Raw genomic sequence first — 14,611 nt, 5'->3', positions numbered from 1 at the left:
ACTTTAACTTAACTCCTTTCCCTGAAGGTCTGAGCAGGACCTAAGCAGCTTTCCTGGCAGTGTGAAGCAGCAGTCTAATGGCACAGACTAATGGTTCATCCCCCACAGCAGCTCCCCTTACTCACCCACACAATACCCCACCAGGTTGAGGTACTGCTCCTCCTTGCAGCTTGTCCTGCACTTCCCACCATCCAGAGTGGCATGGGGGTGGCAGGTGGAGCATTCCCAATCAGAGGGGCCATGGCATGTCTTGCAGGATGGATGACAGGCTGAAGAAGAGAATCAACACTCCTGGTTATGCTCCTGATGCACCCTCTCCTCTCCCTTCCCAAAACACCAGCTCCCACCATCATTTATATTCCTACAAAACATGGGCATAAAATGGTCTGATGGCACCAGGGGACTGCAGGGTTGTGGTTTGGAAGGCTCTCACATCCTCATTTTGAATAAACAAGATGAGGAATGGCTTGCCAGTTTAAGAAATGTGATTTGTTCCCCGCATTAATCAAGGTATAGATCCAGGCACAATATAAAAGAGAGAGGGAGAGACTGGCCCTGTTATTCCTCCCTCCTGCATATGCTTGTGCATATAAAAAACCAGAGTGGGATGCACAGGGGAGATAAATTAAACTTCTCTTGGGACTGTATGAACACCACTGTGGAGCTTGATATACATAAGAGGAAAACCAAGGCAGGATTTTTCCACCAAGCCCTCCCAGACTGAAACCTCTAAAGCAGGAATGCCCAGCCAGCTCATTAGCCATTTTCTGTCTGCTAAAGGCTCAGCAAAGACATGGCAGAGAAAGTGGCTTAAGAGCACTCAAAAATATTTCATGGACTGCTTTTGTATCCTTCCAGCTTGAAAGACAGATGTCAGATCTCCATGCTACAGATCTGAGGAAGATAAAAATACTACGGCTAACAGTCAGTAAAAAATTCTTAAAAACTACTCTCAAAGCTCTTTATGAATAAAAGGACACAGCTTGCAAGAAGCCACTTTCCTGACACTGAAATTTTGTTTCTAAGACATTTTTATGAGCCTGAAACCATGTAAAGCAGCACTCAGCAGTTACCTCAGCTCTAAGGTGGCAGTGCACACCTCAGAACTGATCAATCTTTACAATGGTCTGCCAAAGAAATCTATTTATAGAGTTGTTCCTTGGCTGAAAATGTTGAATAAATGAGCAACAGATTTTAGAAAAGGTTCTTCTCTCTAAATTTGAGGATTAGCCTAATAAAAGCATTCTATTTATTGGTGTTGTCCATTAAAGAGGTTTTTTCCCACAGCACACAAGCTAGGAACATCATCCTGGAGTCAAGCACAAAACATCTTCAGGGAAACAGTCCCCAGGAGCAAAACTGAGTATAATTTATGATTCCAAGTGTACATCTCTCTCCCATTAGGAGGAGATTCCATTCCCTGAAATTGGACTCCCCTATTCTCCCCTGAAAACACCTCAACAGCTTCATAAAAAGCAGCAGGGCAGGCTGCAGGGGCACTCACAGGAGCAGCGATCCCCGTGGCTGAACATTCCCTGGGGACACGTGGGGAGGCACCTTCCCTCCAGCAGCAAGGCAGGAGCAGGGCAAGCTGTGCAGTCCTGGGAAGAACTCCCCACGCAGCTTGCACAGGAGGGGTGGCACTCTGCAGGGAAGGGGCAAAAAAACAAGAACACACAGAAAGCCAAATTAATTCTGGCTTGTTTCGCTTCTCACTGCCTCAAAATATGGCCAGATTGCTTTCTTCCCAAGGATGACAGGAAGGGATTTTTTTTCCTTTACAGAATTCTCTGCTTGTAAGAGGCAGAAAGGAGTACAAAGTGGAGCACAGTTCCTGAAGATAAGGAGCAAGCAGAGGCAGCTGCATATTGAATATTTCTTTGCACCCACGCAGTTCATTACTGAAATGCAAAGCTGAGCTGCCCAACACTGTGTGATGCTGTTGTCCTCCCCAGAAGAGCTCTGGGGTTCTGCAAACTTACCAGCTGCTGGAAACACCTTCTGTTATCACCCTGCAGTTACTCCAGGCAGGCTCTCCTGTCACTGCAGTTACCATCAGCCATTCTGGAGCAAACATCCACAGAGGTGGATGGGCCACCTGAAGCTCATCACAAGGATGATCCAGCAAGAGGGAAGAGAGCAGTTAAAAACTGCACTTCTTTCCTGGCACTGACCCTAAAGCAAACCATCTCCAACTAAGCCATCTGATTAAAGAAATACATCAGCTCACTAGCTAAAAACCTCATGTTTATCAGAGCAGTGGCTGGAGGCCACAGGTTCCACCGTGTGGGCTGAACACAGACATCTGGACTGTGGGGAGACAAGACACAGGGCTGGAGAGAAGACATCAAATGAAATAAAATAATTTATACAACTACACTTAGCTGGCTACAAGGGAGATCTTTAAGGTCCCTCCTAACCCAGGCCATTCTATGATTCTACAAAACCAGCATTCTGCCCTACATATGAACATGTTTCTGTTCTGCACAATGTTGTGGGTTTGCTTCTTCCAAAAGGTTGAACCTTCAAACCTCGCATGAGTATTTTATAGTGAGAGCTCAGAGCTTGACATCTTGAGCTCTCATTTCTACAATAAATCAACCTGCCACTCTAATGCCACCCCTGACACAGCAGAGCCAACACCACAAGGGCTGTGCTGGGATTCTTGCCCCATGAGATAATTCAGTGCTGTCACTGAGCTCTGCTCAGGCCTGGTCACCCACCTGAGGCAGGGATATATGGATTTCCTCACACAGTTTCTACCTCAAGACCTGAACTCGGCCAGGAAAACCCATTACCTGCCAAGGAACAGCCACTGCATGGATTGTACACTACACTAATGCCTTCAGGAATCAGGTCAAAGCACTGGAATGAGCTTGTATTCATTCCAATGAGCTGAGACAAAGCCATAAAATAACTGCATTAAATAACTGGATTTTAAATTATGTCCACTTTTAAATTTATTTTTTTTTTCTAAGTGGAAGAAATAGCCACCAGTCATCCTGTTAGTATTGTTATTACTACTCCTTTACTTGAGTCACTGTCTCTCTGACTGGTGGGAAACCACACATATGCCCAGTGCACACCACATGAGCCACTTTTCCAAACTCTAGTTTTCATGGAAATGCTAGCTGGTATTTCAGGAGCAGGGATGGCAGGTATGCTGCAGGGCATGTAGCAGAAGAGCTTCCTCAAAAGAAAAGACTGCTGTGGGATGTCTTGACCTGCTCCAAGGGCTAAGAAGGAGAAAAGACAGTCTTTTTTGAAAAGGCTCTAAGGATTGATCCTGCTTCAAAGTAAGTTGGTGCTAAAAATCACGTACTCAGCTTCAATGGAAAGGAGGCTACGCTGAGCTGAGCCATGCAGGCTTGAACAGAGGCACTTAAAAAGAAAGTACCTGGGCCTTTTAGTCAGGATTCTTATGTAGATTACATTTTCCCTCAAAAGTACTAGGATTTGCCATTTTGAAAGTTACAGAGTTGAAACACTCATGGCAGTCACGAGGCAAGCAGAGGGCTCTCAGCATATACGAATCAAACACGGTACAAGCTCCCCCCAAACACCCACGCCCCAGGGCTTTGAACAGCTCCTCTCACCTCTGCAGACTCCTGTGCTATCCACATGGAACTGGGATGGGCAGAGGGGGAGGCAAAGGCCATGGAGAGCTCCTTCCCCGGGCAGGTGAGGCTGCAGGACATCCTCGGGCGCCCGGCACCGCAGGCAGCGCGCGGCCCCCGGGCCGGCACAGGAGCGGCAGGACGGGTGGCAACCTGGGCACAGGGGGAGAGAGCCATCAGAGCCACAGCTTTGCCAGGGAGAAGGATGAGGGACAGCTTTCCCAAGGCCCAACAGCATCTGGTCCTGGTTGCTACAACAGAACAGGGATTTTAGAAAAGTACTTTGACATCATTCCCCTCGCCCGCAAGGAACGGCGCTTTTTCCCCGAGTAAAGCTGATGAACAAATAAGAAACCACAGCCCTGTGCCACAGGCAGCCAATTCTCCTTTAATTTGTGGAACTGCAACAGTGAGCTCCATCTCACTAGGAGGGACAGCAAGGAATGCCAGTGAGAAGGGCTCACACGAAGCAGAAATTCACCTTCCCTATTTTAGCTTTTCCGACTACTGCAAAGACGACCTCAGCCTTTGCAAATCTACCAGATGTATGTGGAGCTTCATACCACGAATATGTGGAATTTCATACTAAGTAGATGTGGAATTTCATACCAGGTAGATGTGGAATTTCATACCAGGTAGATGTGGAATTTCATCCACCTCTTAACTCATGTTGAAGTAAAAACCTGGAAGCAATGAACATTTATTTCAGCAGTGTGCACAGAGAAGAAGGAAAAAGCCCAAAAAAGTCCCTGAAATCTCTAAATCCTGGAGGTGTGAAAGCAGAAATTATGTGGGAAAACTTACTTTTTCTCTAAGCAGAAAACAATCAACAGGAAAGGCAGGAATTAAGCACTGACTGCTTCAGCGTTGGAGAAAGGAAAAACAAAACCTGGTTCACAGCAGCTGGGGAACTTATTCCAAGTACAGAGCTTACCCCTGCAGATGTTGTGATCCTGGTAAAATCCCTCTCCACAGCTCTCCAGGCACTGGCCCTGGCGCAATGCCAGAGGGAAGGAACAGGAGGTGCAGTGAGTGGCCAGAGGTCCCTCGCACGTGGAGCACGAAGCGTGACAAGCTGATAAAGAAACAGAGCACACAGAGCTGCAACATCCCATTTTTACTCCTTGAGAGTGGTGTTGCTGACTACAGCCTTCTCCAGCTGTGGAAAACTCCCAGCTGGAATGAGACTCAGCTAGGTGAACCAGTGAGAGCAGAAGTGCCCATGTATTAGTAAGTACTGAGAGTAATAACTCTCGCTTGCACGATGTTTTGAGAATGTTTCGCAAGGAAAAGAGGTTATTGAAACAATCCATCACAAGTGAACCCAAGGAAAACAAACCAAAAAAATAAAATTCCCTGTCCCCACTCCCATTTCTCTGGTCTTAAAATTCCCTCCCCACATTTATGGAAGAGCAGACAATGCAAGGAGAGTGCCTTGAGAGCCTTGGAAAGGGTCATGCAAAATCCAGCTCTTACCTCCGCATCTCCCACTGGCAGTCGGGAAATGCCCGTCTGGGCACCAAGGGATGCACTTCCCCTCGTGTAACAGCTTCCCTGCAGCACAGCTCACACACCTGGCTGCCTCTGCAGAGCACCTCTCACAGAACTGGCCACAAGCTGCCAGGAGAACAGCTCATTAATGACATGCACTCAATTAGGGAACAACAGCAGAGCCATCAACCTCTCCCCACGTATGGAAACCACCCTATAAATCTTTACATGGCAGTGCACAGCAAGCAGCAGTTACCAGACTGCTCAGGAAGGAGTGGGGGAAAGATGATTTCAACAAATGGTAATTTACCCCCTCCCCCTTTTCTTCAAAATGGGAAAATGCAGCTAAGACCAAACATGATAATTTTTCTTATCAATTCCTGTGGTCTATATTATCCCAGGCAATCAGCTCTGAACTGACCTCTTGTCCAAGAGCACCATGGAACTCTGGCTTCCCTAAGGCAATATGCTGCTGGATATTTTTAAGAGTCAAGCATTTTACTTAACCAATTTCTGTCTCTTTTCACTAGACAAAGCAGATCTCCAGCTGGGTATCAAAATGCATGGTTTGTGGTAGAAGGTGAAAGGTCTGAACCTCAGAGGTTTCAAGGAACAGCTATGGGGTTTTGAGAAACCACTGGCAATAAAAACCAAACCTAAGTTAAATTTCCTTTTCAGCTACAAAATTTCAAGCCTCCACACTTAAAACATAGGTGAATAAAACTACCTGGTATAGACATGGACCAAAATGAAGAGGAACACCTGGTCATCCAGAATAAGCACAAATAGCAATCCTTTTGCCACCATGTTCCAGCTTTTAAACTCTCTCTAGCGAAGTGTGACCCAGACACACCTGTGTGAGCCACACACCTGAAGCCCAACAAGCCCTGACTGACCATGCACAGTCCTCTGAAACAGCTGGAATGCATGTGGCAAATGTGAGATTCCTTGAGATTTTTTTTCTCACCCCCCTTCAGGATCTGTTTGACTTAGGTCTTTTAATTCCCTCTAGCCACCTCTTCTCCCTTTCTCCCAGCAAACCTCCCCAGCTCCCAAGGCACATCTGCTGTGCAGGTATTAGTTACTGTGATGCTGAATTATAATTAAATTTACAGAAACCTGCCGGCAAAAGCCATTTTTCCTTCCACAGACAAATGGATTTGTCAAGCCCTCAGAAACAACTCGGGTTCTCAAGCTGTTCGGCGAGGAAAAACCCCTTAAACCTTGCAGCATCTGATTAGTGTTAATGAATTTAATAATCTCACAAACAAACAGCAGCTTCCCTCAATCCTGCAGGAAGGCACGAGGTGCAGCTGGCTTGTCAGACTCGAATAAAGTCACAGCTGCTGCGCGGCTAAATGAAATATTGATTCCCGCTCGTGCAGAGCATTTCTCTCCCAGCTATTTACCAGTGCAGATGCCATCCTTTGGGTAGAAGCCCTGGCCACAGCTGGGCAGGCAGAGCCCTGCTTGGAGCACGTGTGATGGGTCTTTGCAGGACAGGCAGTGGTTCTCTGCAGCTCCCCAGCACGAGGAGCAGGACTCGTGACAGGCTGCAGAGGAAACAAGTGTAGGATTAGCAAATAACCCGCTTCCAGCCAGCTCCTTACAACAAAGAGCCTGCACCACTTCACTTCTTCACAGGTTTGCTCAGGCTTGCACTGCTCCAGAAGATGAAAAACTAACAAACACAACCCACTGCTGCTCTTAGGTTAGAACCTTTCATCCAAACCATCCCGGCAAGACGACTTCCAGCTGCATTTTGCACGTGGAATGTGACAGCAGCACAGATCAGAGCAGCTGTTATCAGCCCAGGAAGAGTGGTGGGAACACTGTAAAGTGCCTGGTGCCAGGGGCTGCAGAAATAGGGAAATAGGAATAAATCCCGTCTCAGATCCTGGGGGTGACTGCTGACAGTAACCCAGCTCCGGGTACACACACACAGAACTGCGCAGCGGGGCTGAACTCAGTGTTTGGCAAAATGAGAAACAAGCCAGCCTGCTTCCAGGAACAACTCCTCCTGTCCTTCCATGTGCAGAAGGAACTGACTTATCAGGAATCCTCACATGCTCAGATTGAATAATTCCTGGGGAAAATAAGGGACACAGACTCCTATCAGATCCTGTGCTCCCAGTGTTGCAGGAACGGTGCAAATTACAGTTCTTTTAGCTGTTAAGTTTGGTTTGAGTTTGTTTTTTTCCTTAATTACACCCAAATATGTTCCAAAGATGTTCTTCAATTCATTATTTCACAATAAGGCAGGTACATGCTTGTGCTCCCAGTCTGTGGCAGGTGGGGGAAAGGAAACTTCTCGATGTTTGCCCTGCAAACACGTCCGAAGTCGCAGCCACCCAAGAAAAATCTCATCTGTGAGTAGCATCAGTGCAAGGCAGAAACCAGCAGCAGCTCATCCACAGGGCTAGGAGCACATTATACACAGAGGGGCATAACACCCCATCCATCCCAGGGGATTTCACTGTTGCCCAAGGCAGGGAAGTGCTATCAGCTCCATCTCACAGGGAGGGAACTGGAACACCTGGGGTTAGAACAGGGAGTGTTCAGGGGACAAGGCACAGGACAATTTGAGCTCATGCCCAGCACGTGGTCCTTTGGCATTCTGGATGCTTCTCTCCACGCTTCCATCCTGGTTTATCTTCCCTTTTCTTGTCTTGATTAGCTGTTTGCTCTCCCCCTTCTCACCCTCCTGCATTGTCTTTCCCTCCACCTCATTCCTGATCTTTCCAGAACACTGTGGCTATTCTGGTTCCTGAACACTCCAGTGTGAGGGGTCTCTCAAAAGGACCCTGGGCATTCTGTACTGGATAGGATCTTCCCCTCACAATCCCAGCACAATGAGCACCAACCATCCCATCCCAAGGCAGAGCATGTGCAGAGTTTCCTGCTCCAGTCGATCATTTCCCTTGCTGATAAAAAACCCTGCATCTCACTCCAGCTTGGATGATTCTCAGGGCACGTCTACACTCCAAAGTTAACTGCAGAGTATGAGTTCATGCTGTAAATTTCTAAGCAGTGGAATGTCCTCACTTCACCTTCCAGACCTGCCTATTCTGCTCCTCTCTGAGCTCAGTCTAACTTTCACCGTGTATTTGAAAGAGTGGGCGCCAGGACTTAGATCCCTTAATTGCAGACTTCCCACTGCATGGCTGGGACCCCTGCCTGTTAACCTGCCTCAGTATGTCAGCACTTCTCAACATTCCCAGTCATTTGCAAAGCTCTCAATTCCTCCCTAGAGGTGCTGCTCCTTTCCAAGAGACACTTTTCCCTGCTGGCAGCCTGTTTTTAAACAGTTACCAGTTGGCTCTTGCTGGCCCTTGGCACAGCCCTGTGAGGGGGGTGAGGCACAGGTTGCCTGGAGAAGCCGTGGCTGCCCCTGGATCCCTGGAAGTGTTTAAAGCCAGATTGGATGGAGCTGTGAGCAACCTGGGATAGTGGAAAGCATCCACAGCAGAGGGGTTGGAACAGGATAATCTTGACAGTCTCTTCCAACCCAAACCATTCTGTGATTCCCTGATTCCGTGATTACACACCCTGACTCCAGAATCCCTGGCTCTTTCAGCACTGGATCACTGCCAGTCTTAACAGCTGCTCCTCACCCAAACAGCCAGGCACCAACTCCACAGAAAGAACAAGGGAAAAATGGAAGCATTCAATGAGTCACTGTCAGCTCAAACATCTTTGCCTGCAGCAAAGAAGTGGCTGTGTGAAAATAAATCAACAGAAGTGACTGCAGGGCCAAGAAGCTATTTCCAACCCCCTGGCTATTTCCAGCTGGGATTTGTAGGGGCTGTTTTGCAGCTCACCAAACTCTCTCTTCCCAGGTCTGACCACAGGAGGAGGGCAATGCCAGTGGTATCCCAGCAAGAACACAGAAGGCACTGCTGGGCTTGGGGGTCCCACAGATGTGTGCCACCTCTCCCCTGCACTCCTCCCTGGGAGCTGGGCAAGCTCAGCTCAGCCACACTCAGCCCTGGATCCCCACAGGCAGGGACAGCAGGGAAAAGCAACATGTAGGGAGCAGAAACCCAAGTGCTTTGCTCCAGAGTGAGATGGGTCTGTTAGTGTCAAGTTACACACTTCAATGTTCGTATTTTGGGAGATGAAAGCTGAAACACTCCAGCTCTGCCTGGGCTTTTGAATAATCCTGAACACATAAATAATTAAGTTAGGAGAAGGCAGTGAGAGCATTAAACACTGCAAGTCCTTCGAGCCCTTCCATTCTACCACGCAGTTTATCTTTGCTTCCCTTCGCTTTGCCTTCGGTGGGGGAGCTCTTTTTTTGCCAAGGGAGAACCCACCACTCCGCCTGACACAAACTCAACCATGATCTTCTAATCCACTGCTACATAACTGAACTTATTACCTCTTATTCTCCATTTTACTTTCTCTTAATGGTTTTAATTCTTCACAGAAGCAAGTGGAGGGATGGGGGCAGCAAACAACCCTGGTGTAGGATTAAAATAGGGCAGAGATCAAACAACTGTAATCAAAAACTGAAAAGGGACTCAATTAGAACAGCTGTTACAAAACATGAACAAAAGGAAAGGTTAATTCACTGTGTTTTTCTATAACACAGACAACAGTGTTTCAACAAGAGGACAGAGCAAGGAACCTGGTGCTAAGTCTCTTTCAAGTCCAGAGCGAATTCCTCAAGAGGGACTTGACTGAAACTATAGCAATTAACACAGTCTAGTTCATCCTTTCTGTGATTTTGGAACATGCTTATTGTGGATGTTAAAACCATTATGAGGAAAATCTTTGGGAGCAGTCTGAGGCCCGTCTCCACAACGTGATTAGAGATGTGCAGGAATAAAGAGGATACAAGGAAAGAGTGAACGGCCGTGAATTACGGACCGCATCTGAAATGTAAGACTTTCTCCACTGCTTTGACTTTATGCAGAAAATGCAGCCAGGCAGAACTAAAGCAAATTGGTTTAATTCCCTTGAGGAAAGAGGAACAAATTTTCCCAGCAACGTTCAGCTACAAGCATGCGTGACTGCAAATTTGGATGGAGCGTACAATCGGTAATCTACAAACCAGCAATAAAATGAAACATTAGCCTTTCCCTACCCCTTCAGCAGTACATGGGCACTGCCAATTAAAACACCAAGAGCAGGTGGAAAGGAAATGATAAAATAAAACCCAATGAAGTAGAAGATTATTTGATACTTAAGCCTATAAATTCTTTTGGACTGGGTCTCTCTTGTCTGTTTTATACATCCACAGCAGAGTCCTGGGCTGTAGTGGCTGCTGGAGGACAGAGTTTTTTCAGCCTTTCAAAATCTGAAACAAGTGGTGAGCTCTTCAAGGGAAACCACTTGAGAAAAGGAAGCTGGACTTACCATCTAAAGTGCTTTGCCCTGAAATGTGCCAAAAGCCCCCAGCCTATATTAAATTCTGAGCAAGACAGTTAGTTCCAAAGAAATTAAAGAGATGGCTCAGAAGTTAAGCAGTTGTTCCACCCCTCTGCTGAATCAGAGCTGCAGGAATAATTAGAAGCCTTCTACAAAAGGCCAACATCAAGACGAGAAAAGTGTTAATTTTAGGGAAAACAATTAAACTGCCATGATGAAAAAGCAGCTGCTCTACAGTTTGGGGAGAGTTTAAAGTTATTTCAAAGGAGATGGGGAAGCTCATAAAAGCACTGTCATAGTTCCTTCAAAGAGAAAGCTAACTTCCACATCTTACTCTCACTCTTTCCAAGTGCTAAGATAAAGGATTTAGACACATCTCAGTGTTTTATAGAATTGCCAATTCACTCTGTGAAAATGCTTCCTGAGAGCAGCGAGCTCAATGCACTTCCAGGAAGTGCACACAGTATGGAGCAAATGAATGACAAAACTAAGCAGGAAACTTCCCCAGAAAGTAATTCCTGAGTGCTATCAATCCCCCACCCCTCCAAGCCATTTTGCATCCACCTCAAAGTAACATATCCTGAAAGGTCTGGCATGAGCAGGCACAGACAGTCTGTACTGAAGTCAAAAAAACACACAACAGAACTGATCCACTGAGGAGCTGCCGTGACTATTTCCCCAAGCAGTGATCAATTTTACCCTGTATGACTTGGTTCCTCTGTTCACTGACTCCTTCCTTTACCCTAGGGTAAACATTAACACCTATGTCAACAGCAGGTGCCTCAAGAGAGAGGGTTCCCATAGCCCAGGTACAGCTTTTGCCATCACAAGAGCACTGCAGCCTCTTTTGCTGCCAGGTACCTGTGCAGAGGAGCTGATCCTGAACGTAGCCCTTCCCACAGGAACTCACACATCGCCCATCCTTCAGCAGCAGGGGTGTCTGGCACGAGGAGCACTCAAATCCACTGGTGCAGGCTGAGCAGGTCTCATTGCAGGCTTCCAGGGGAAAGAAGAGAGAAGAAAAATCAATGCCAAATCCCTGCTGCAGAAAGAACCCCCGCCCTGCCCTGATGAGATGGTTTTGCCTCATTCTGCCTAAAGAGTTGAAGAATTTGCATCTGCTTCCATCTGAAACCTCACAAAGCCTCGTGTTTCCAACACAGCACGTGCCTGGATGCTCTTCCAACCAAAGCCTGGCAATCTCTTCAGGATGAACCCACAGGATCCCACAGCCAGAAGAACAGCATGCAGCAGAGAAGGAGGGGTCTAACCCCTTGCAGGAATTACCTAAGCAGGCCCCCCCGTGCTGGTAGAAGCCCTGTCCACACATCTCCACGCAGCGCCCGTCCTGCAGCCGCTTCCCAGGGTCCCGGCAGGAGTCACAGCGACCAGAGGCCTGGGAGCAGCTCACACAGTCTGGGTGGCACTCACCTGGCACAGGGGGAACACACAGAGCAGTGCTGGCAGCCAGGAAGGAGCAAAACAACACCACTCCAAAATCAAAGTGAAATTCGTGCCCCGTTTCCCTGGGTGGTACAAGGTGCGTTAGCTTTGGAGTGGGTTTTTATATACTGGATTGTATCAAAGGGGCTAAATGTTTTATTGCTCTGTTCAGTATGTGAGAAGTCATTATATAGACTCAGGTTTTCTAGGCAATTGATTAAAAGGGTATTCATTGTCCACATGGTTTCTCAGCAGTAAAAATTGTGAGCCACCAGGAATTAACAGCCCGAAACAACCTGAATTTGAGATTCTTAAAGCCAAACCCTGCAGTAGGTCAAGACTCTGTGTCCATGCCAGGTCAGAGCAGAGATGGAAGACTGCTTCCACCTCCAGAAAAACCTTCATGGCACAGCACCACAGAGTTCCTGGCCACAGGTACTTGGAGAGATAGAGAACAGAACAATTTTTCTCTGACTACAAAAAAAAGCCCCTCTGCTCCCAGCCAAGTGTTCTCAGCGAGGCTCCAAGCCAAAAGTTCTCAGTGAGAGGGAATATTTGCTGGTTTTAACATAAATATACCAGTGCCCAGGGCTTTTTGGTTTCCCCTGCCTGAAAATTAATGGGTTCTCTCTGCCAGCCTCCCCCAGAACACCTCTGAGAAGCAGCAATCAATTTTTGCTGGCTTTATGGAAGCAGATGCAGCAGCGGCTGGTGTTCTGGGCTCACAGATTGAACCGCTGCAGGCTGCATTTTGCATTTGTTTCTCATCCCCCACTGCTGCAAGACAGAAAAACACAGAGGGAAAGCAGCAGGCCTGGGTAAGGGAAATTGCCAGTTACCCTTCAGGACACAAAAAATGCAGTTTTGGCTCTGTATGTCTCTCTATGACTCCCAAGCCTGGGCTTCCCAAAATGCTACCACGATGCCACCACTTTTTTAGGGATAACCAGCAGACAGAGGTACTGCTTGATAAGGAGAAGGGAGAGGTGCTGAGAGCACTGCATCATCTATCCCTCCCTCAGCAGCCAGTGCAGGTGCTGTTCCCTCTCAAGAATCCAGGACAATTCAATCTGAACTGACCAAACCCACTTTTTCCTCACTTCTCTTTCTGTAGTGCTTTGCACTTGCATTAGCATGCAGCAAATAACAAGCTTTAAAACAAGGAGATGCTAAATGTGCCCCAGCACAATTAAACTGTGAAGCTATTCTCTTTTTTACTGAGATAAAGCATTAACTGGAGCACCCTGATAAAACCAATGTTATATGAATGCAACAAGAAGAGCTACCAAAAAGAAGGAGCAATCCACAGCTAAAGCCTCCCAACCATGAAATGTAAATGCAGGGGAATGACAATATCCTGGAGAAAAAGGAATTTATAGGCAAAATTACCATACAGGCCAAGGCTATGCTAGTCTTTCCAAGAAATTATTAACTGGCAGCCATTCAGCCCCAGGTGAGCTTGTGGCATAGAAGTCTATGCACTTTCTTTCTTCTTCCCACTCCCAAGAGATAATCAGGAGCCCATAAACTCAGAAACTCACGCTAGGATTCAGAAAGGAGCAGGGAAAGAAAAGAGAAAAAGACAGAACTCTTCCAAAACACCAACCCTGAGGAGAAGTTCTTATGCCAAAATAAAGTTGCCATTTAAATCAGGGGAAGTCACTGGGAGCCTCAAACTTATCTAGGAACTAAATTGTATGGAAACGAGTTAATTAGCAACTGAAAAGTGGAGAGAAGATAAGATTCCAGAGGGGATCAGAGTGCTGCTGGGGGAGTGAAGGCTGCAGGGATTCCAGAAGAAGGATTTCCCTGACTCTGTACCTGGCTGGCAGCGTGGACAGCAGTCTCCCTTGGCCTCCAGAGGCCGGCTGCCCCTCGGGCAGGGCGGGCAGGAGCGCTGGAAGCAGGTCACATCCCCATCCCTGCACTCGCATTCCCGGCACGGCCCTTCTGCCCAGGTCTCCCCGTTCTGCAGGAGAAACAAACACAGCTTCAGGAGCCAATGAAAACCTCGGTGCTGAGTGGATCTGGCAGGTGTAGAGATCTCCGGGTGAAACAGCACGGGGATGAAGGGCTCGGCAGAAAAGAGACAAGCAGGCATTTTAAATGCTCACAAAGCCAGCTCCTCTCTCAGAAAGGACAAAGCAGCAACTGGAAAAAAGCTCCCACCTTAGAGTTTTACCTCACCTGGGGCAGGGAAAGGGATCTGAGCAAAGAAAGGCTCAGCATGTTAAAAAAGCCACGAACAATATTAAATTTCCCATTTCCCGCATCTGTTGGCAAAGAGCAGCTGTCAGCTCCAGTGCTCATCTGTGAGGGCAAGGAAAAATCCACCACTGGTATATTTAAACTGAGATAATCAATGTTTCCTTTCTCTTTAACTTCAGAGGGAAGTTCCTTGAAAATATTAATAATGGGCTCCCGTTGCTGTAAAGATGATAATTAGTAGGAAACATTGTCAGAAAGCTACACACTGCCCCAGCTCTGTAGCTTCTACTTGATAGGATTAAAATCAACTATCTTTATGAAATGTGCAGGAAACCTCTGAGCAGGGATATTAAATATTAAAGGGAAATGATTGATTGAGCTGCACAAAGGAGACCAAGGAAAAGTGAAATCCTGCAGCCAATGCACACGAGTGTTTCTGCAAACTGCAAAAGCAATCTGCAGATGATATGAATGAATTA

At 47.1% G+C, this 14,611-nt stretch overlaps 1 protein-coding gene across 1 annotated transcript in view; it reads right to left on the bottom strand.

Moving 5' to 3' along the window:
• The window catches only part of FRAS1 (Fraser extracellular matrix complex subunit 1), an 88,106-nt gene that overhangs the window by 31,732 nt on the left and 41,763 nt on the right, over window positions 1-14,611 (bottom strand). Inside the window, exons 11-19 of the mRNA XM_015623634.2 lie at window positions 13,746-13,893; window positions 11,769-11,912; window positions 11,343-11,477; window positions 6,518-6,661; window positions 5,094-5,234; window positions 4,552-4,692; window positions 3,597-3,770; window positions 1,505-1,645; window positions 126-269 (exon numbers count right to left, since the gene is read on the bottom strand). Coding sequence (XP_015479120.1) covers window positions 126-269; window positions 1,505-1,645; window positions 3,597-3,770; window positions 4,552-4,692; window positions 5,094-5,234; window positions 6,518-6,661; window positions 11,343-11,477; window positions 11,769-11,912; window positions 13,746-13,893 — 1,312 coding nt within the window. The remainder of the gene's footprint in view (window positions 1-125; window positions 270-1,504; window positions 1,646-3,596; window positions 3,771-4,551; window positions 4,693-5,093; window positions 5,235-6,517; window positions 6,662-11,342; window positions 11,478-11,768; window positions 11,913-13,745; window positions 13,894-14,611) is intronic.

Source organism: Parus major, chromosome 4 (assembly GCF_001522545.3).
Source record: "Parus major isolate Abel chromosome 4, Parus_major1.1, whole genome shotgun sequence".
Lineage (NCBI taxonomy): Eukaryota > Metazoa > Chordata > Aves > Passeriformes > Paridae > Parus > Parus major.
Note: the sequence above shows the minus strand (reverse complement) of the source record. Positions and strands in the feature narration are given on the sequence as shown.